Below are 21,625 nucleotides of genomic sequence, written 5' to 3' on the forward strand. Positions count from 1 at the left end.
ATTCCTATAGGAAGCCCTTGAGAAATTTTAAGGCAAAATCGATGAGAACATTTTTGAATCCCTGGAGGAAATCCTGGAGGAATACCTGAAATAATTCGTGAGGAATCCCTGGAGAACTTCCAGGAGGAATTCTTGAGGCATTTCTGGAGGAATCGTGAGGAATCCCTGGAGGAATTCTTGGAGGAATTCTTGCAGGAATTCCTGGAAGAATTCTTGAGGCATTTCTGGAGGAATCGTGAGGAATCCCTGGAGGAATTCTTGGAGGAATTCTTGGAGGAATTCTTGGAGGAATTCTTGGAGGAATTCTTGGAGGAATTCTTGGAGGAATTCTTGGAGGAATTCTTGGAGGAATTCCTGGAAGAACTCCTGAAGGAATTGCTGGAGGAATTTCTGGAGGAATTCCTAAAGGAATACCTAGAAAAATCCATGGAGGAAATTCAGAATGAATTCCTATAGGAACTCTCGGAGAAATCTCTGGAGAAATTCCCGGAAGAATGCCTGGAAGATTTTTCTGGAGGAATTCCTGGAGGAATCCCTGGAGGAATTCCTGGAGGAATCCCTGGAGGAATTCCTGGAGGAATCCCTGGAGGAATTCCTGGAGGAATCCCTGGAGGAGTTCCTGGAGGAATCCCTGGAGGAATCCCTGGAGAAATCCCTGGAGGAATTCCTGGAGAAATCCCTGGAGGAATTCCTGGAGGAATCCCTGGAGGAATTCCTGGAGGAATCCCTGGAGGAATTCCCGGAGGAATCCCTGGAGGAATTCCTGGAGGAATCCCTGGTGGAATTCCTGGAGGAATCCCTGGAGAAATTTCTGGAGGAATTCCTGAAGGAATCCCTGGAGGAATCCCTGGAGGAATCCCTGGAGGAATTCCTGGAGGAATTCCTGGAGGAATTCCTGGAGAATTCCTGGAGGAATCCCTAAAGGAATACCTAGAAAAATCCATGGAGGAAATTCAGAACGAATTCCTATAGGAACTCTCGGAGAAATGTCTGGAGAAATTCCCGGAAGAATGCCTGGAAGATTTTTCTGGAGGAATTCCTGGAGGAATCCCTGGAGGAATCCCTGGAGGAATCCCTGGAGGAATCCCTGGAGGAATCCCTGGAGGAATCCCTGGAGGAATCCCTGGAGGAATCCCTGGAGGAATCCCTGGAGGAATCCCTGGAGGAATCCCTGGAGGAATCCCTGGAGGAATCCCTGGAGGAATCCCTGGAGGAATCCCTGGAGGAATCCCTGGAGGAATCCCTGGAGGAATCCCTGGAGGAATCCCTGGAGGAATCCCTGGAGGAATCCCTGGAGGAATCCCTGGAGGAATCCCTGGAGGAATCCCTGGAGGAATCCCTGGAGGAATCCCTGGAGGAATCCCTGGAGGAATCCCTGGAGGAATCCCTGGAGGAATCCCTGGAGGAATCCCTGGAGGAATCCCTGGAGGAATCCCTGGAGGAATCCCTGGAGGAATCCCTGGAGGAATCCCTGGAGGAATCCCTGGAGGAATCGCTGGAGGAATCCCTGGAGGAATCCCTGGAGGAATCCCTGGTGGAATCCCTGGAGAAATCCCTGGAGCAATCCCTGGAGGAATCCCTGGAGGAATCCCTGGAGGAATCCCTGGAGGAATCCCTGGAGGAATCCCTGGAGGAATCCCTGGAGGAATCCCTGGAGGAATCCCTGGAGGAATCCCTGGAGGAATCCCTGGAGGAATCCCTGGAGGAATCCCTGGAGGAATCCCTGGAGGAATCCCTGGAGGAATCCCTGGAGGAATCCCTGGAGGAATCCCTGGAGGAATCCCTGGAGGAATCCCTGGAGGAATCCCTGGAGGAATCCCTGGAGGAATCCCTGGAGGAATCCCTGGAGGAATCCCTGGAGGAATCCCTGGAGGAATCCCTGGAGGAATCCCTGGAGGAATCCCTGGAGGAATCCCTGGAGGAATCCCTGGAGGAATCCCTGGAGGAATCCCTGGAGGAATCCCTGGAGGAATCCCTGGAGGAATCCCTGGAGGAATCCCTGGAGGAATCCCTGGAGGAATCCCTGGAGGAATCCCTGGAGGAATCCCTGGAGGAATCCCTGGAGGAATCCCTGGAGGAATCCTGGAGGAATCCCTGGAGGAATCCCTGGAGGAATCCCTGGAGGAATCCCTGGAGGAATCCCTGGAGGAATCCCTGGAGGAATCCTGGAGGAATCCCTGGAGGAATCTCTGGAGGAATCCCTGGAGGAATCCCTGGAGGAATCCCTGGAGGAATCCCTGGAGGAATCCCTGGAGGAATCCCTTGAGGAATCCCTGGAGGGATTCCTAGAGGAATCCCTGGAGAAATATCAGGAAGAATGCCTGGAGGAATTTCTGGAAGAAATGCCTGAAGGTCTCTCTCTCTCTCTTCTTGGCGTAACGTCCTCACTGGGACATAGCCTGCTTCTCAGCTTAGTGTTCTATGAGCACTTCCACAGTTATTAACTGAGAGCTTCCTCTGCCAATGACCATTTTGCATGTGTATATCGTGTGGCAGGCACGAAGATACTCTATGCCCAAGGAAGTCAAGGAAATTTCCTTTACGAAAAGATCCTGGACCGACCGGGAATCGAACCTGTCACCCTCAGCATGGTCATGCTGAATACCCGTGCGTTTACCGCCTCGGCTATATGGGCCCTGTATAGCCTGAAGGTATTCCTGGTATTCTTGAAAGAATCCCTGGAAGAATCCTTAAAGTAATTGCTGGAAAAATCCCTGGAAGAAACTCAGGAGGGATTCGTGAGGAATCCTTGGAGGAATCCGTAAGGAATCTTTGGAGGAATTTGTGAGGAGTCCCTGGAGAAATTCCAAGAGGAATACCTGATGAATCTGTGGAGGAATTCGTGAGAAATACCTGGATGCGTTGCTGAGGAATCCCTGGAGGAATCCCTGGAGGAATCCCATGAGGAATCCCTGGAGGAATCCCTGGAGGAATCCCTGGAGCAATCCCTGGAGGAATCCCTGGAGGAATCCCTGGAGGAATCCCTGGAGGAATCCCTGGAGGAATCCCTGGAGGAATCCCTGGAGGAATCCCTGGAGGAATCCCTGGAGGAATCCCTGGAGGAATCCCTGGAGGAATCCCTGGAGGAATCCCTGGAGGAATCCCTGGAGGAATCCCTGGAGGAATCCCTGGAGGAATCCCTGGAGGAATCCCTGGAGGAATCCCTGGAGGAATCCCTGGAGGAATCCCTGGAGGAATCCCTGGAGGAATCCCTGGAGGAATCCCTGGAGGAATCCCTGGAGGAATCCCTGGAGGAATCCCTGGAGGAATCCCTGGAGGAATCCCTGGAGGAATCCCTGGAGGAATCCCTGGAGGAATCCCTGGAGAAATCCCTGGAGGAATCCCTGGAGGAATCCCTGGAGGAATCCCTTGAGGAATCCCTGGAGGAATCCCTTGAGGAATCCCTGGAGGGATTCCTAGAGGAATCCCTGGAGAAATATCAGAAAGAATGCCTGGAGGAATTTCTGGAAGAAATGCCTGAAGGTATTCCTGGTATTCTTGGAAGAATCCCTGGAAGAATCCTTAAAGTAATTGCTGGAAAAATCCCTGGAAGAAACTCAGGAGGGATTCGTGAGGAATCCTTGGAGGAATCCGTGAGGAATCTTTGGAGGAATTTGTGAGGAGTCCCTGGAGAAATTCCAAGAGGAATGCCTAATGAATCTGTGGAGGAATTCGTGAGAAATACCTGGATGCGTTGCTGAGGAATCCCTGGAGGAATTCGTTAGCAATTCGTGAGGAATGACTGGAGGAATTCCTTGAGGAATTGCTGGAGGAATCCCTGGAAGAATCCTTGGAGGAATTCTTGGAGGAATCCCTGGAAGTATTCCTGGAGAAATCCCTGGAGAAATTCCAGGAAGAATTTCTGTAGGAATGCCTGGAGGAATTCCTAGAGAAATCCCTAGAAGAGTGTGTAAAGGAATCCTTTAAGGAATCCTTGGAGGAAAATCCTGGCACAATTCCTGGTGAAACCCCTGGAGGAATTCCTGGAGGGATTTTTGGACCTTCTCATGAAAAGCTTCCGAAGTACTTCCTGGAGCAATTTAAGAAAGAGAAATTTTTAAAAGTTATGTTAAACAAAATAAAAGTTTAGCAATATTAAATAGAGAAAACAACGAAAAAGAGAAATAAATAAAAGAAAATAAGGAAAAATAAACAGTATTAGGCTAAAGATAAAAAGTAGAAAATAAAAGAATGTGTATAGGAAACAGAGAAAGAAAAATGCAAGATGGAAAACAAATCACAGAGACCAGAAAACAAAGCTTTTAAACACGGATGCTAGTTTAGAGAAGTATTGTTACCCCTCATGAGTCGGGCAGTTCTCCAAAGCTCCATTTCGTTGCAATCCATTACGGAATGGAAACCTTTGCACGATAACGTCGGCCTCATAACGTCTCTGTCAAATTCATCAAACGGACGTCACACAAGCGACCCATTTTAAACGAACTACTAAATCATAGCTCACTACGATGCGATGGTGTGGTGACCGACCGATCGATAGTATCAACATCCAACCCCGCGACGCGGAGAAGGCAATGCCGGCCGGACGGACGCACGGTGATCCAAATTCGAGTAAAGTGGTCCAATCAACGCCCGCTAAGACACGACCCGACGACCATTGATCGTCTGTCGTTTTAATTGTTTCCCCTTGCGATCACCGACCGACGTCTGGGATTTGTCTGTCGAGAATCTGAAACGATTGGTGACCAGTACCACGACTTCGATGCTGTTGAGGTAACTCGCAGTGCTGTGCTGTGCTATGCTAGACCACTTTCAGTTGGAACTGGGTTTTCCTTGGTAGCCTGTTTATGGCGACCATAGAATGCATGGAACGGAGTATTTGAAATTAACAGGAAATAGTAGGTAGTAGCTGAAAACTCGAAGATAAGAGATCGGAGCTTAAACTTATAACTACAAATGGAATAAAAAACTGAAGGCAGTGCTACAAACTAGAAATTGTTAACTTGAAATTAAAAGCAAGATGACGAATTTCGCGCCAACCCTTCTATGGGGCTGGCAGCACTCTCTCAGAATCGAACGAAAATTTGTGGGCATAAACAATAGGTCTTTCTAAGCAACTTTGCATATTTTGTTTTTCGAAATTTTTCAAGAGTAACATTTGAAGAGGGCCTAATATTTTTCATAGATTTTTTTCAAATCGATGTAACTCAAAAATGACAAGACATACAAAAAAGTGTTGTATGGCGGACTATCGTGAAATTCCATGAAGTTTTTTAGAAAAATATCTAAAAAATACAAAAAAATGTGAACATGTCTACTATATATGGCCATGTTGGCACGAAACACGATGAAAAATATTCACTCAATGTAGACATGAAAAAAGTTTTTGTTAGAAAAACTTTTTTCCCTTAAATATGTCACAGCAAAATTGTTTGGAGAAAATGTACGTGATTGAAATACCTTTCTCCAGAAAAAAATCATCGATTTAAAAACATAGGGTTTTCTGTAATATCGATTTACCGATTAACCTTTATTTTTCAGTGTAGGAATTAATTTTGTATTTTTTAGATATTTTTCTAAAAAACTTCATGAAATTTCACGATAGTGCGCCATACAACACTTTTTTGTAGGTCTTGTCATTTTTGAGTTACATCGATTTGAAAAAAATCTATGAAAAAAAATTAGGCCCTCTTCAAATGTTACTCTTTAAAAATTTCGAAAAACAAAATATGCAAAGTTGCCTAGAAAGACCTATTGTTTATGCCCACAAAGTTTCGTTTGATTCTGAGAGGGTGCTGCCAACCGTTGATCGAGTTGGCGCGAAATTCGTCAGAAGCGCAAATCCAGAAGTTATAGAAGCTAAAAGCCAGTAGCTTAACCCTTTGAAGCCGGAATTTTTCCAAGCGTTATTATAGATTTGTTTCTACGTATATCTGTGGTTTAAGTGCTCAATAGCAGAGAAATGGTAGAATGTGATACAGAATATTTTTCTGGATATCCTAGGTCATCCAAACTGTTCTTGAGTTTAGATTCTAAAGTCTACGCGTGTAACGGTAACTTCTTTCATTATACAAAGCTACGATATGTAATCTATCATGTGCAGTGAATCTCCTGAATGTTCAATGGACATCATCAGATCCAAACTAGTATGATGTTTGAATTATAGCATCTACAGCAGCTGAAGTTTCTGTTTTGGCTACATAGATTTATGTTGTATAAACTATTATACTAACTGGAGCTAACAGAATACAATCAGAGTCTATTGACAGAGATTCGGGAAATTCAGAATCGTGCAATATGGACAACATGCAACATGAAGTCTACAACCGTAATATCTTTTTTGCTGTATTGTACACTACCAATCGCTATGATTGTATTTATTTAAAAAAAAAGACAATTACACCGTCTTCGGCCAGAGGCCGCACAGACTGAACATTCACTAACATTAGGCAACGGACAACACATATAACACCCAGTAGTGGCCCAGTGGAGAATTCTTCGTTTGACGAAAAGTTTTCCCCGACTGGAGCGGGAATCGAACCCACACTCCGAGGTTTACGAGACACCTAGACGACTGACGCCGCTAACCGCTCGGCCACGAAGCCCACTAATTTCATTTATTTAGCGTTGATAATAAAATTGAATCAACAATTCTTCATTACAACACTCGGTTCGTGGCTGCAGTCCTTATCATCGGCCGCGTTCCATATTTGTCTTCAGATTTGTGCTCGAGATGTGGCTTCGTCATACCTTAGCTGGAAGTTCTTGGTTGTAGGGAAGTTTAGTAATCCTGAAATATCTCATCAAAGGTATTTTGGAATGGCTCTGAGTTACACAAAAGTTCACGGATCTGGGTGGGTTAGACTAGATAACGTAACTTTTTATAGCACAAATATGGACAACGAATGCAGATTTGAAATGAGTTTCATAAAAGTTTGAATAACCTCAAAGGTACAGAACAATACCTACTAGTATTTGAATAATAGGGTAATTATTCCCTTCGTAGTGGTAGTCCCTATTGTTTCAGTAATGGCAATTGAGCACCTTTTCGACTGAAATGTTACCAAAAGGCATTCTTATTAGATGTATTATGCTTAAATTATGAGATTGCACTTTTTGTGTGCTTAAGATTTGCCCATAAACATATTTAAAAAAATACTTTGCTTCATATTTCAGCTGCTTTGGTGTAGTGTTCCTAATGTTGCAGTATCCCATATGATTTTAATGGGATACCGCAACAATAGGATCCGAAATTAAATTTTACCTTCATAATAGGAACAGTGTGCCTCATGTTGTGGCAAGCGATTATTGATCGAAATCAGAGAAAAACGATAGTTTTCATATTTTTCTCAGCAAATTTGGATGGTAAACTACCGACTAACGTTTTGAAAACCTTCATTAGATGGTTCGATCATATTTTATTGTGTTAATTTACATTATTACCACAACGATTGGCACACTTACCCTATTAATAAATATGATTCATTACGTATCATTATTTACTGTAGCAGGCTATCATTGCAAGTGTTGATATAAAGTTTCAGACTCCATAAAAGATTGGATGACCTAAATTAATTTATTAATTATTTATTAATTACCACAAATCTATCATGAAGTCACCCTTGAGAGTTGATAGGTTCATGAATCCTATTTGGTTTTGTATCGTTATAATCTAAAACGAAATCACCTCATGATTGTTTTTGTCAACTAAGCTCCATATCAGTAAGGATGTCCCATAATATCCCAAAAATATATAACAATGATTATTATTCCTTGAACTACTTCGGTAAATACAGTGGATGTAATACTACTTAATGTACTGGCAAAAGCTATTATCATAAGTGTAGACCTGAAGCTATGATCTCCGAAGTAATTTGGTTGATCTGAAATATCTCAAAACTATCTTGGAAGTTATGAAATGCCAGGGAGATTGCAGATTACAGTTTTATGTGTAATGTTACAGTTCATTTTAATACTAACTAAATACTGTCAAGACTTAAACTTCATGACAGTTCGGACGACCCTTAATGTCCCAAAGGTTCATAATAATGTATAGTAGACTTCAGGTTGGCCTGGTAATCACGATTGATAATGCAACGTAGCTCAGTATAGCTACCTTAGCAACGTCACTATAGTATAGGGGACCTTAGGCCAACAACCTACTGTTTCCGAAACCCAAAAAGACCGTTACAGGAACGACGGAACCACGTACAAAAGGATGACTACGAATCCGACGAACAGAGTTCTCAAGAAAATGAACAGTTTTATCGATGAATGGCACAGAAAGGGCTACATTGATTTCCGCACACAACGGAGATTAAAAGATTCGAGCTGCAACCCACCAAGAATCTACGGATTACCAAAGATTCACAAAGAGAACCGTCCGCTCCGGCCGGTGGTGTCAACTATAGGATCGGCAACATACAACATGGCTCGATTCCTGGCGGACGTAATCGGAAAAGTGGTTGGAAAAACAGTTTTCCACGTACGCAACAGCTTCGATTTTGCAGAAGAAATCACAGGAGTCCAGACAAGTGAAGAAGAGGTATTGTTTTCGCTGGATGTGGTCTCGCTCTACACGAACGTACCAGTGGACTACGCACTGAGGTGTCTGTTGGAAAGGTGGCCCGAAATAGAACAACACACGAACATCGATAAAGATAGCTTCGTCGATGCAGTAAAGGTGGTCCTAGAATCAACTTTTTTCGTCTACCAAGCCAACGTTTACGCGCAAACGTTTGGCGTTCCAATGGGATCACCACTATCCCCGGTGATTGCAAATATCGTCATGGAAAAGTTGGAACAGGAGTGCATGGTGAAACTGGAGGAGAAGCAAATACGCATGAGAGTATACAAGCGTTATGTGGACGACTGCTTTTGCGTAGCCAGAAAAGACCAAATTCAAACGATCGTGGAAGTATTCAACGAGTTTCACGAACGTTTGCAATTCACGGTGGAAGAAGAAGTTGATGCGAAAATCAAATTTCTCGACATGATGTTGGAACGAGAAAATAATAAAATAACAACATCCTGGCTTCCCAAACAAGCCAACGGAAGATATTTGGATTTCACATCCAAAAGTCCGTTCCAGCAGAAGCAAAACACCGCGATCGCGCTAATAGATCGCGCAATAAAATTGTCGTGCGGCGAGAAACGAGAAGAAGCTCTGAACCAAGCCACGCGGATCCTGGCGAAGAACAATTACCCAACGTGGTTCGTGCACAGGGTGAGAAAACAACGCGTCCACAAGCATTACAACTCACTGGACGCGGAAACCGGACCAGATCAACACGCAAAGTATGTGTCTGCTCCCTATGTACCATGCTTGAGCGAAAAATTGAGGAAAATACTGCGGCGCAATGACGTGGTATTAGCGTCCAGACCCCAAAACAAAATAAAACACAAAATCTTTAGCAAGATGAAGGACCCAATACCACCAGGGAAGCAGAGAAATGTGGTGTATTCCATACCATGCGGCGCGAACGACGGGAAGGTATACGTGGGCCAGACGAAACGAATGCTGGAGGTGAGGATGGCCGAGCACAAAAACGACTGCAAAAAACGGAATCCGAAATCTGGCTTAGCTGTGCACAATATGGAAGAAGGGCATTCGTTCGACTTCGAGAAAACAGCAGTGCTAGAACGCATTGAGGACCCGGAGACCAGGATTATCGCAGAGGTATTCCACATTAAAAAGATGGGAGAAAAACAAACGGTCAATCTACAACGTGAGTGTGGCAACTTTAATTCCACATACAATGGACTATTGACCCGACTACCTGCACGATCCAATACACGAATGAGAAGACGACCGAACACAAACGATGACGAAGCTAATGACGAAACGGGCGATGTTGAACGTTGATAAGGATGCGGGAAAAAAGGGGAGTTAATTTAGTTTAATTTTGACCAGCCAAGCTGTTCGGTCTGGATCAGCATGTTGTAAGTGTACATTGTAATTGTCTTTTTTGTACGAAAATTGTGAAAATGTTCAATAAATGTTTGTTTTAGGCGTCTGATGATGGCTGAAGCGTAGTAAGCCGAAACGCGTTACGCACAAGAAATACATGCGAGTTTCATTACAATTCACCGATAAAAGCCAATCAAACCAAATAATAGTAAAGGTCCACGGTGATTATCTTCAACCGATAGAAGTTAGTTGGCAAAGAAAACATGTTGTTAGTGAACGAAATCTCGAACAAGTATGGAGAAAATAGCCGGCGCTTTATCTGGCGCTTTCTGAAAGTGTCGAGCCGCCTAGCGAGGTCGAACAACCGAATCAAGTTTCTCCTGAACTGCAGAAGGTGTAAAATGGTTCCACCGTGTCTCAAGATCAGAAACGACATAAAAATAGACAACGAAGCGTCGAAGCGAGAACTTGAGAAGATCATGTTCAAGCACCGTATCCGTCTTCTGAGCCTATTGATCTCCGATACGAAACGTACAATGGCTAGCTTGAGACAAACGAAGCAGAACATGAACCGTAAGATAGACGAAGACTTCGATCAACCCGACGCAGAAAGGATACGCAAGATGGTGAAAGAGAAAACTGCTACGATCTTCGAGAAGGTTAGAGCGAGAGAGAGACGGAAAGTATCCAGTATGAAAACAAGGCAGGTAATGCAAATGAACAACGAAGCTGAATGGATAGTGAACACTACGACTGTGGAAATCCCGGACTATGTGGAACGAACACTCATGCTGGGCCCAAATTTCAACATAGAAGACAAAGGGGATGTTCCATACGTGGAGTTGGTTGCGAGCATCGAGAAAAGCATTCAGAGAAAAGAAAATGCGGATGAAATCAGGTCGGAAGTGTCCAACGCGATGATAAACCATATCCACTATCATCGACAACCTCGCCACCCACCAGAGGAGTGGATCCAGAAGGAAGTTTCCAAAAGTAGGAAGTTTTTGAAAGAAAATCCAAACCTGGTGGTAACAAAAGCGGATAAGGGGAGCAAAACGGTCATCATGGATCTAAACGAGTACCAAACCAAGATGCAGGATCTTCTCAACGACGGAACCACGTACAAAAGGATGACTACGAATCCGACGAACAGAGTTCTCAAGAAAATGAACAGTTTTATCGATGAATGGCACAGAAAGGGCTACATTGATTTCCGCACACAACGGAGATTAAAAGATTCGAGCTGCAACCCACCAAGAATCTACGGATTACCAAAGATTCACAAAGAGAACCGTCCGCTCCGGCCGGTGGTGTCAACTATAGGATCGGCAACATACAACATGGCTCGATTCCTGGCGGACGTAATCGGAAAAGTGGTTGGAAAAACAGTTTTCCACGTACGCAACAGCTTCGATTTTGCAGAAGAAATCACAGGAGTCCAGACAAGTGAAGAAGAGGTATTGTTTTCGCTGGATGTGGTCTCGCTCTACACGAACGTACCAGTGGACTACGCACTGAGGTGTCTGTTGGAAAGGTGGCCCGAAATAGAACAACACACGAACATCGATAAAGATAGCTTCGTCGATGCAGTAAAGGTGGTCCTAGAATCAACTTTTTTCGTCTACCAAGCCAACGTTTACGCGCAAACGTTTGGCGTTCCAATGGGATCACCACTATCCCCGGTGATTGCAAATATCGTCATGGAAAAGTTGGAACAGGAGTGCATGGTGAAACTGGAGGAGAAGCAAATACGCATGAGAGTATACAAGCGTTATGTGGACGACTGCTTTTGCGTAGCCAGAAAAGACCAAATTCAAACGATCGTGGAAGTATTCAACGAGTTTCACGAACGTTTGCAATTCACGGTGGAAGAAGAAGTTGATGCGAAAATCAAATTTCTCGACATGATGTTGGAACGAGAAAATAATAAAATAACAACATCCTGGCTTCCCAAACAAGCCAACGGAAGATATTTGGATTTCACATCCAAAAGTCCGTTCCAGCACAAGCAAAACACCGCGATCGCGCTAATAGATCGCGCAATAAAATTGTCGTGCGGCGAGAAACGAGAAGAAGCTCTGAACCAAGCCACGCGGATCCTGGCGAAGAACAATTACCCAACGTGGTTCGTGCACAGGGTGAGAAAACAACGCGTCCACAAGCATTACAACTCACTGGACGCGGAAACCGGACCAGATCAACACGCAAAGTATGTGTCTGCTCCCTATGTACCATGCTTGAGCGAAAAATTAAGGAAAATACTGCGGCGCAATGACGTGGTATTAGCGTCCAGACCCCAAAACAAAATAAAACACAAAATCTTTAGCAAGATGAAGGACCCAATACCACCAGGGAAGCAGAGAAATGTGGTGTATTCCATACCATGCGGCGCGAACGACGGGAAGGTATACGTGGGCCAGACGAAACGAATGCTGGAGGTGAGGATGGCCGAGCACAAAAACGACTGCAAAAAACGGAATCCGAAATCTGGCTTAGCTGTGCACAATATGGAAGAAGGGCATTCGTTCGACTTCGAGAAAACAGCAGTGCTAGAACGCATTGAGGACCCGGAGACCAGGATTATCGCAGAGGTATTCCACATTAAAAAGATGGGAGAAAAACAAACGGTCAATCTACAACGTGAGTGTGGCAACTTTAATTCCACATACAATGGACTATTGACCCGACTACCTGCACGATCCAATACACGAATGGGAAGACGACCGAACACAAACGATGACGAAGCTAATGACGAAACGGGCGATGTTGAACGTTGATAAGGATGCGGGAAAAAAGGGGAGTTAATTTAGTTTAATTTTGACCAGCCAAGCTGTTCGGTCTGGATCAGCATGTTGTAAGTGTACATTGTAATTGTCTTTTTTGTACGAAAATTGTGAAAATGTTCAATAAATGTTTGTTTTAGGCGTCTGATGATGGCTGAAGCGTAGTAAGCCGAAACGCGTTACGCACAAGAAATACATGCGAGTTTCATTACAATTCACCGATAAAAGCCAATCAAACCAAATAATAATACCGAAAATAAAAGATTACGAACAGATTCAACGGCAACGACTTTTAGCGCGAAACAACGGACAAGAATTGGAACTAGGAATGCATTAACCCTAGCCCAGCAGGTTGACCTGGCACAACTAGCCAATGAGGCATGCCGTATGAAGCTTGAGATCCTAAGACTGAGCGAAGTCCGAACTTTAGAGAACACAGATTGGCGTCGGGTTAAATACTATTATGCTCTGGTTTACGAGGTGAACACGCTCCTCGCCACCGTGGAGTTGGTTTTCTGCTCAGCGCTCACGCCCACGCTGCGCTCATGAAGTGGTAACCTATTAATCAGAAGATAATTGTAGGCAGATTCAGAACACGAAACCTTACCATGGTCCAATGTTACGCGCCAAACGATGATTCCGAATTGTAAGACAAAGAGAACTTTTACAGTCAACTGAATGCTGTCGTGGACAAGATTCCGAAAGGTGATATCAAGATCCTCATGGGCGACTTCAACGCGAAGGTTGGTTTCGACAACTCGGACTATGAGCACGCCATGGGACGAAATGGTCTCGGAGAAATGAGCGAAAACGGAGAGCTGTTTGCAGAGTTTTGTGGTGATTAGGGGATCGCTCTTTCCTCATCGACCAGTGCACAAATTGACATGAGTTTCCCGTGATGGCGTTACGGAAAATCAAATCGACCACATCTGCATCAGCCAAAAATGGAGACGGAGCCTTCTTGATAAGCGGAACAAACGTAGCGCCGACACTGCGTCTGACCATCATCTCCTAATCGGCGAGATCCGACTGCGCATTGCTAGGATCCATCGACAGGAGGAGAAAATCGGGCGCCGGTTCAACACACTCCGACAGGAAGACGCTGCGGTGAAAAGGTCTTTCGTCGAGGAGCTAGGGAACTGTGCTTCGAATATTCCAGTAAGTGGAAGCGTAGAAGATCAATGGTGCGCCATCAAGAACGCCTTCATCGCCTCCGGCGAGAATAATTTGAGTGAGCTACGCACCCGAAGAAAGCAGTGGATCACAGATGTTACCTGGACGAAGATAGAGGAGCGAAGGAACGCCAAAGCCGCGATAGAGCGAGCGAAAACACGAGGAGCCAAAGCCGTAGCCCGTCAGCGCTATTCGGCTCTCGAGAAGAAAGTGAAACGCTCATGTAGACGGGAAAAAAGAGCGTGGGCGGACTCCCTAGCCGACGAAGGCGAGAAAGCCGCAAACACCGGCGACACTCGTCTCGTCTACGATGTCTCACGTTGCCTTAGTGGGACCAAGATGAATGCTACGATGCCCATGAAAGACACGTGTGGACAGTTACTGACCGACTCGACTGACCAGTTGAAATGCTGCTGGTTTGAGTACTTTGGAAACCTTTTTCAAGTGTCGGCCACGCCACCAACACCTCAGCATGATCCGCCAAGGGTTCCACGCATTACCTGTGTCAACACCGAAGCTTCATCAGTGCAGTAGATAGAAACAGCCATCTGTAGCATGAAATCAAACTGGGCCCAGGGGTCGATCACATATCAGCTGAGATGCTCAAAGCTGACCCCGTAGTACAACACAACTACTTCTTCAATTATTCTGCAACGTATGGGAAATAGCGACATTTTTGGTAGACTGGATGCAAGGCGTCTTAGTAAAGGTGCCCAAAAAGGGTGACCTGGCTGTATGCGATAATTGACGGGGTATCATGTTGTTGTGCATCTTTCTCAAAGTCCTCTGAAAAGTGGTCCTTAACCTGAAACAGGAGAAGATTGACGATCCCGTGTGACGAACGTCTTAATAATGAAAACATGTGGGGAGCCCTCAGGCGCAAGGGTGTCCCGGAGAAAATCATTGGCCTCATTGAAGCACAGCACAAGGCATTTTCGTGCAGAGTGCTGAACAACGGTATCTTGTTCGATCCCATCTGGGTCGTTGCTGCAGTGAGTTATTGATGTATACTGTCACCGCTGCTGTTCCTCATCGTAATGGACGAGATCCTGGTCGTGAATCAAATTGTGGGTTGCTGTGGCAGCTTATTATCATGGAGCACCTAAGGGCTCGTTCAAATATTACGTAACGCTAAGAGGGAAGGGAGGGGGTCTAGCGCCGTGTTACGCTTCATACAAAATTTCAAAATTTCCCATACAAGTGTTGTTACGTGGGGGGAGGGAGGGGGTCTTAAACTGTCAAATTTTGTGTTACGTAATATTTGAATGAACCCTAAATGGCTTCGAATTGGCTGATCACGTTGCTCTCTAGCTCAACAGCGCTCTGATATGCAGAGCATGCTCGATGATCTTGCCGATCGCTCCTCGGTGGCAGGTCTCACCATCAGGACAAGATCAAATCGTTTAATGTTAATATGGTCAACCCTTCCAGCTTAACAGTAGCTGGGCAAGCAGTGGAGAATGTTGAAAGCTTTCAATATCTTGGTACCGTCTACCCTCGTTGGTTTGACCGCATCTAATCTGAACACTTTTTAATTTGACCCCCGCTTATCTGCAGATCGTTCAAACTAAAAATGGTTCAAACGTCATTCTGTTCATGGAACAGGGTGAAACGGAACGCAGAATCAAAACAAAACAGCAAAAAGGGTTACAATTAGTGTTTTTAAATACCCACGATTCCTAGAAGTTCAAATTAAAAATGAACCCCGATGGTTTGCATGAGGTGTCGTTCAAACCAACGGGGGTAGACGGTAGCCAAATGGCAATGATGCTGGCACTAAGATCGACATAAGTGCACAGATCAAGAAGGCGAGGGCTGCCTTTGCGAAATGTATGGAAAACTAATCAGATAAGTCAACGCACCTAAATTTTCAACTCGAACGTGAAAGCGGTGCTACTGTACGCTAGTGAAACTTGATGTGTATCATCGGAAAACACTAAACAGCTGCAGGTCTTCATCAATAGATGCCTGCGGTACAAAACTCGTGCATTGTGGCCTCACAATTGGATCTCCAATGTGGAGCTCTATCGTCGATGTCATCAAAAGCCGATAGCGACAGAAATTCGGAAGCGAAAGTTGCAGTGGGTCGGCCACACTCTACGTAGGGGCGGAAACGAAATCTGCAAACAAGCGTTAGCTTGGAACCCAGCAGAGGCAGACCCAGAGGCTCCTGGCCACAGGTCAAAGCGATTGCTGGCAATCGCCTAGGATGGAGATCTTTCTATTCGGCCCTCTGCTCCACCAAGGGTGCTCAGTACTGAAACTACTCTTGATTAACATTTTACAAGGTATTTTTTTTCATAATATTTGTATTCTTTTGAATCTGCTGTAACTTGAGCATATAGGATATAGGAAAAAAATGTATAGTTTTTTCATTGAAACTTGTAGTAGAATCTATTTTTAACATAAAAACCTCAAAAATTGTTTCCGTTTGATTTTTTTCAATAGAAGAAAAAACGAAATAAAATAGAAGCAATTAACCACCCTGGGATACTGCGATACGAATTTTGAAATAAGAAGTTAGATTTCTATAGAAAAATAATAAAAAAAATCCGAGGGTAATGTTTTTGAAAAATTGAAATCATATGGCATTTAACATAGACCCACGATGAATATTTCTCTCAGTGTATTTTTTATGAAAGTGCTTCAAATATCCTAAAACATTTTCGAAGACATCATTTAAATCCAACAAGTTCTATTTTTAAAAAGAAAATTAGGTTTCTTTTTATATGTTCAAAATTTAGGCGAAGAATATTGCAAAACTGAAAAAAAAAATAAATAGAAACTCATACATGGGCAAAATTAAATTGAAATTGAAAAGGTCACATCCTTGATCACATGCTCTAAAAAAAACATTACTTTTCACTCGTTTATGGTGCACAACGGTTCCGAAAACCTTTTTCCACCGTTTTTCCTCATCGTGCGCTTCTCCGTCTGATTTTCATTTTCATTTGAACCCCGTCTTCTTCGTCTCGGTCTCGGAGGTGTGCTTTTCCGTCCGTTCCGTTGTAGGTATTTTGCTTCTTGGTGCGGGCCCGCATGAGTCACACGAAGCGGCCAGGGGGGTCTGTGCAGGCAGAGACCTCCTCAGCTGCTGGTGTTTGCTGGTGAGGTCGAGGGAAACGGTGCGGTGGGTGGTAGATCTGGTACGTCTACTAACTAATATAGCAATTGTAGTTTTAGTTGCGGCGCGCGGTACACTTTTTTTTCCATATATAAATCAGATCATTATTTTCCACCCCAGTTTAGTGTTGTACTAGCGGTGTTAGCGGTTGGATTAAAGCGAAACGGTTAAACAAAGTGTGAACCTGCGGCGGGACAAATTGCGGTGGAGAGTGTGGAGTGACGTTAGAACAGTTGAGGACTTTCGTTCTTTTTGTGAATTAAAAGTGTGTAATTGCAGAATTAGAAAAATGATCGTCAGATTTCTGGGAATTGTGACAGTGGTGAGTGAATTCAATGGACTTTAATGGACTGTGAAATAAATTCTTATGATACAATTAGTGTTGATTTCAAATACTGAAGAAGATCACTGTAGAGGATTTATGGATTTAATTCTGTATCTGGGATATAATCAATGCAGGATAGTAAACTACGTGGAGAATACGTTTTAATATTATGTAATCTGAAAGAAGCCTTATTCCCAGCATTGATGTGGCTTATTCCCTTTCAACTGACGGAAAATTTTTGGATCACGATCACAAGTGTTCGTGAATTAATAGGTTCTCAAGCAGGTTCTCCTCAATCACTAGCTCATCCTCTCTACGTTACACCATCAGTCATGCTCCTGTTTCTACCTGCAACCACGTACTGAGTCTTGCGGGGCTCGTGAATGTGAAAAGTATTTACTGAAGATAGCGTTGGTTTAAAGTATTCTGTCGGTGAAAAATTGGATAAGATAATATAATTTTCTCTTATAAATTTGTTCTCCGGATTGTTGTTTTATGCGTGAAACACTTGGAAAATCATGTGACAGAGAAACAGCTCAGTGAATCAATATTCAACCATCGCGCAACAATAATGGCAATGTCGCAACCTCCACCGTTTTCAATAAAATACTATTACTATTACTATTACCTCCATTTGTTGCGACAATCCACCCAATGCGACATAGGTTTGTCCCAACTTGAAACGATGCAGTTGCGGTGCATCGGATATCGCATCGTGTGTAATTGGGGAGGGATTTGATTTTGTGGCATTCCAGAGAGCGAGTAAAGGCGCCTATGGCAGGACATACGGGCTAATACCTGTGCCCCATCTCAGGAATCTATAAACCAAGCAAGGATGACATTCCACACTGAAAATGTGCACAGTGCAGCTTTTTTTCATATTAAAACCGCGCACACTTGCACTCACACTGAGGAGCAGGCCATTCCTGAGACCAAGGAGTGACATTTACCTTCTTACCAACGTCACTCCATACAGTTTTAACGTATTATGCTTATTTAAAACTGATTGGTTGGTATGAAATTTCCCCGATGTATGGCTTCAATGTAGACCCAAGTAGAGCATTGATGTCTACAGGATTTATTATAACGCTGCACAGTAGCCCGAGCAGGAGAAAATAGCTGAAGAATACCTAACTCAGGTATGGAAAACCGAATACCTGCAACCTGAATGAGGTATTAAGTAGCCCTGCATAAGAGGTAAAATACCTAAAATAATAACTGGTGTGTATTCCGTGCATAACGCGCGAATAATGACTTCAGGTATGGCAATACCTAAATAATAATCGGCGATTTTTCCATATAAATAGCTATTTTCCCATAGCTGAATAATACCTCAAGCAGTCCTCAACACCAAACCAATACCTCGTTGAGGTATTTTATCAATACCTACAAAATACCGAAATAAGTTATTTTCAATACCTGGATAACCGACCAATACCTTGTCTTGGTATGATACCTGACTTTGGTATGCTCCAGTTATGTGCCAGTTATTCATTCCTGCTCGGGAGGCCTGGTCGCTTTTATGCTTGTGATAGATTCTCTCTGATGTGCTGCAAGTAAGCTGCAGTGACAACAAAAATTATGCAAGTGTTCTATTCTATACTTGTCTAGGATTCTTTTATTGAATAGCTGTATATGTGTAGACTCGACTGGACTGACCAAAAACAGCCGTTTGATTGAAAAATTACCTATAATACCTAAGAGTTCAATTGATATTTTATTATGAAAATTTGCCAGACCAATCGGAAAGCAAACTCTTGCTAGTTTTATAGAATTACCACGTGTTTACTGCTCCACCTGTATGGGTATATCACATACCCGTTTAACGATACCTGTGATCATCTGCTGCTGAAAATATTTTTTAAAGCTTTGCTTTGATTTATTTGACAAAGTTTTAACTGAGTGCTTGCTCTGTCGATGGATATTTTGCACGTGATATATCCGTGTGGCAGGCACGAAGATTCTCTATGCCCAAGAAAGTCAAGGCAATTTCCTTTACAAAAAAGTTCCTGGGCCGATCGAGAATCGATCCCGTCATCATCAGTCATGCCGTAAGCCCACGCCTTTACAGTTGTAAATAAATCGGCCCTATATGGATCTGCACACGAATGACTTCGAGCTACATAAAGTTCTGAGGAGTTTTTTAAGCAGCTTTCAAGCTGCCTAAGGGCCGATTTCTTCACCCTGGCTTAAGCTTCAACCCTTTGGAGACGGTATGTTCGTCTTTCTGGATGTAACCTCGCTGGTCTAGGACACGTTTGTAGAGGTCGGTTGGCCAAGACGAAAAAGCTCTAAGAGACATTTAGAACTCAACACAACAATTCTTAAGAGCCCCGGGGCCTTCAAGTTTTTGATGTAGCTTGATTTGTTTAATCTGTATTAACAAGATTTTCAGCCTATGCTAGTTCAACTCGGGACTTACGCTTTACTTCCCTTCCGGAGGAAGAGCTCACATTTTGCAAGTTTATCGGAAGTGGGATTCGATCCCGGGTCCTCGGCGTGATAGTCACGTGCTGTAACCATCTCACCAGCTCCCCTCCATAGCTTGATTTTGTAAGAAGCTTTTGTTTATTATTTAAATGATAATGCGGGCCAGTCATTTAAATAATAAAAAAAAGCTTGTAAGATAGTTTAAGAGCATTTGCATGCCAGAACCCGTGATGCAAGTGGTCACACGTTCACTTCATTAGCGGATGTTCATGGATTTGATTCCCAGCCAGCTGTCTGGTATCGATAATATAAAAATCCGTTCTTACTTTCTTGTTTTGAAAATCAGTGAAAAACGAAAATTAAAGGTATAGTAAGATTTGACTGAATGATTGTCGACTTATACAACAGCCGTGTGATTGTTTTGGAAATGTGTCACACTGCTGATGGTACAATAGCCGGACCGAAACGTTGGCGATGATAGAAAATTAATCAACGCAATTTGTTAGAATCAGAGTCGAAAACTCCAGAAACTCAACAATCATCCAGTCGCAACTTGCAATCCTACTTTCTACTCTAACAGTAAGGTTTTTGGAAAATTTGAATCATAACACATCTAACATAGATGCGCGATGTATTTTTTTCTTTCAGTGTTTTTTTTTTCAATTAGAGAAGTGGAACCATCTCGGCAGGGTTTCCATTTGGGCACTTTTCTGCTATAACTTAGCTAATTTTGAACCATTTGACACAATTTTTGGAACACGATGAGATACGTATCGTATCTAGGCGTGTGCAAAATTTCAAGTCAACTAGTTTGGAATTGACTGAATAACGGCGGAAAGTACCGGTCATTGCCCAAGCCCGAGCAGGAAAAAATAGCTGAAGAATACCAAACTCAGCTATGGAAAACCGAATACTTACAACTTGGATGAGGTATTAGGAACAAGGTTGTTAATCGATAAATTATCGTTATCGCCGATAAAGTTAACGTCTGTTATCGTTTATCGTCGATAACGATAATGTCTTCAGACGGATTCGTCATCGGCGATACAGTTAACTGTTGAAATTATCGACTCGATAACGTCTCCAGAAAATTTTCTTCGCGATCTGAACCGTTGTTGATGCCGTCACTAGGGCAACTAGATTTATCGCAAAATTATCGAAGGTACGTTGATCTTCGCGTTGATTCATCGTTTGGTTATCGTTATCGAGAGATTATCGAGCAACCTTTATCGTTATCGAGTTTGCGTTAAGTTAACTGTCGATAATTTATCGGTTAACAACCTTGATTAGGAAGTCCTGCATAAGAAGTATAAAATACCTAAAATAATAACTGGTGTGTATTCTGAGCATAACGCGTAAATAATGACATCAGGTTTGGCAATACCTAAATAATAATCGGTAATTTTTCATACAAATAGTGATTTTTCCATAATTAAATAATACCTCAAGCAGTCCTCAACACCAAACCAGTAATTCGTCGTATTTTATAAATACCTAAAAAATACCAAAATCAGGTACACCGGGGCAAGTTAAAACGGGTGGGGTAAGATGAAACAGTGGATTAACGTATTATTATCGAGCCATCTTTTTGTCAAGGCTAATTTTTAAAATTGTATTGAAATCCTTTTCTTAACTTCGTGTTGCAACGTGTCTACCTTCATTTATTTCCAATACCTGGGTAACCAACCAATACGTCGTCTTAGTATGACACCTGACTTTGGTATGCTGCAGACTGCAGTTATGGGACAGTTATTCGTTCCTGCTAGGAAGGGGCTTTGAATACAAAATCCGTTTCAAGTTTTGAAAGAAGAAAATGGCCTTTTCTTCATACGCCCACTCCAAACTTGGTTAGGAAATAGTAGTTCACGCATCAAGATGCAGAATGAAGATTTTTACAGCACGAGTCGTACATTTATCCAACG

The 21,625-nt window shown here is 43.3% G+C and overlaps 4 protein-coding genes across 5 annotated transcripts in view; all 4 read left to right on the plus strand.

Annotated features, from left to right (window-relative positions):
• The first annotated feature begins 8,176 nt into the window (after nucleotides 1-8,176).
• On the plus strand, nucleotides 8,177-9,823 carry LOC134288993 (uncharacterized). Its single transcript, XM_062854977.1, has one exon. The coding sequence runs from the start codon at nucleotides 8,177-8,179 to the stop codon at nucleotides 9,821-9,823; it is 1,647 nt and encodes a 548-aa protein (XP_062710961.1).
• A 9-nt stretch (nucleotides 9,824-9,832) lies between these two features.
• Nucleotides 9,833-11,461, plus strand: LOC134288998 (uncharacterized). The gene is made up of 3 exons (XM_062854983.1): nucleotides 9,833-9,906; nucleotides 9,970-11,364; nucleotides 11,441-11,461. The coding sequence occupies exons 2-3, from the start codon at nucleotides 10,132-10,134 to the stop codon at nucleotides 11,459-11,461; spliced, it is 1,254 nt and encodes a 417-aa protein (XP_062710967.1). The 5' UTR covers nucleotides 9,833-9,906; nucleotides 9,970-10,131.
• LOC134285506 (uncharacterized) lies at nucleotides 11,432-12,850 on the plus strand. Its single transcript, XM_062846350.1, has 2 exons — nucleotides 11,432-12,728; nucleotides 12,792-12,850. Exon 1 carries the CDS (start codon nucleotides 11,530-11,532, stop codon nucleotides 12,643-12,645), a length of 1,116 nt encoding a protein of 371 aa, XP_062702334.1. The 5' UTR covers nucleotides 11,432-11,529; the 3' UTR covers nucleotides 12,646-12,728; nucleotides 12,792-12,850.
• A 3,906-nt stretch (nucleotides 12,851-16,756) lies between these two features.
• Nucleotides 16,757-21,625, plus strand: part of LOC109397684 (uncharacterized) — a 44,017-nt gene continuing 39,148 nt past the window's right edge. The window contains exon 1 of one of the 2 annotated variants that reach the window (XM_062845178.1): nucleotides 16,757-17,270. In XM_062845178.1, the coding sequence (XP_062701162.1) occupies nucleotides 17,238-17,270 (33 nt within the window). In that variant the 5' untranslated portion in view covers nucleotides 16,757-17,237. The remainder of the gene's footprint in view (nucleotides 17,271-21,625) is intronic. The other variant, XM_029878316.2, reaches the window with a different exon arrangement.

Source organism: Aedes albopictus, chromosome 1 (assembly GCF_035046485.1).
Source record: "Aedes albopictus strain Foshan chromosome 1, AalbF5, whole genome shotgun sequence".
In the NCBI taxonomy this organism is placed as follows: Eukaryota; Metazoa; Arthropoda; class Insecta; order Diptera; family Culicidae; genus Aedes; species Aedes albopictus.

What these genes read in the sequence shown, in the direction of transcription:
- LOC134288993 (XM_062854977.1), top strand. Translation starts at nt 8,177, where the DNA reads ATGACTACGAATCCGACGAACAGAGTTCTCAAGAAAATGAACAGTTTT.
- LOC134288998 (XM_062854983.1), top strand. Translation starts at nt 10,132, where the DNA reads ATGTTGTTAGTGAACGAAATCTCGAACAAGTATGGAGAAAATAGCCGG. An exon ending in TGGTCTCGCTCTACACGAAC is followed by an intron (nt 11,365 to 11,440) that starts GTACCAGTGGAC and finishes ACATCGATAAAG; the next exon opens with ATAGCTTCGTCGATGCAGTA.
- LOC134285506 (XM_062846350.1), top strand. Translation starts at nt 11,530, where the DNA reads ATGGGATCACCACTATCCCCGGTGATTGCAAATATCGTCATGGAAAAG.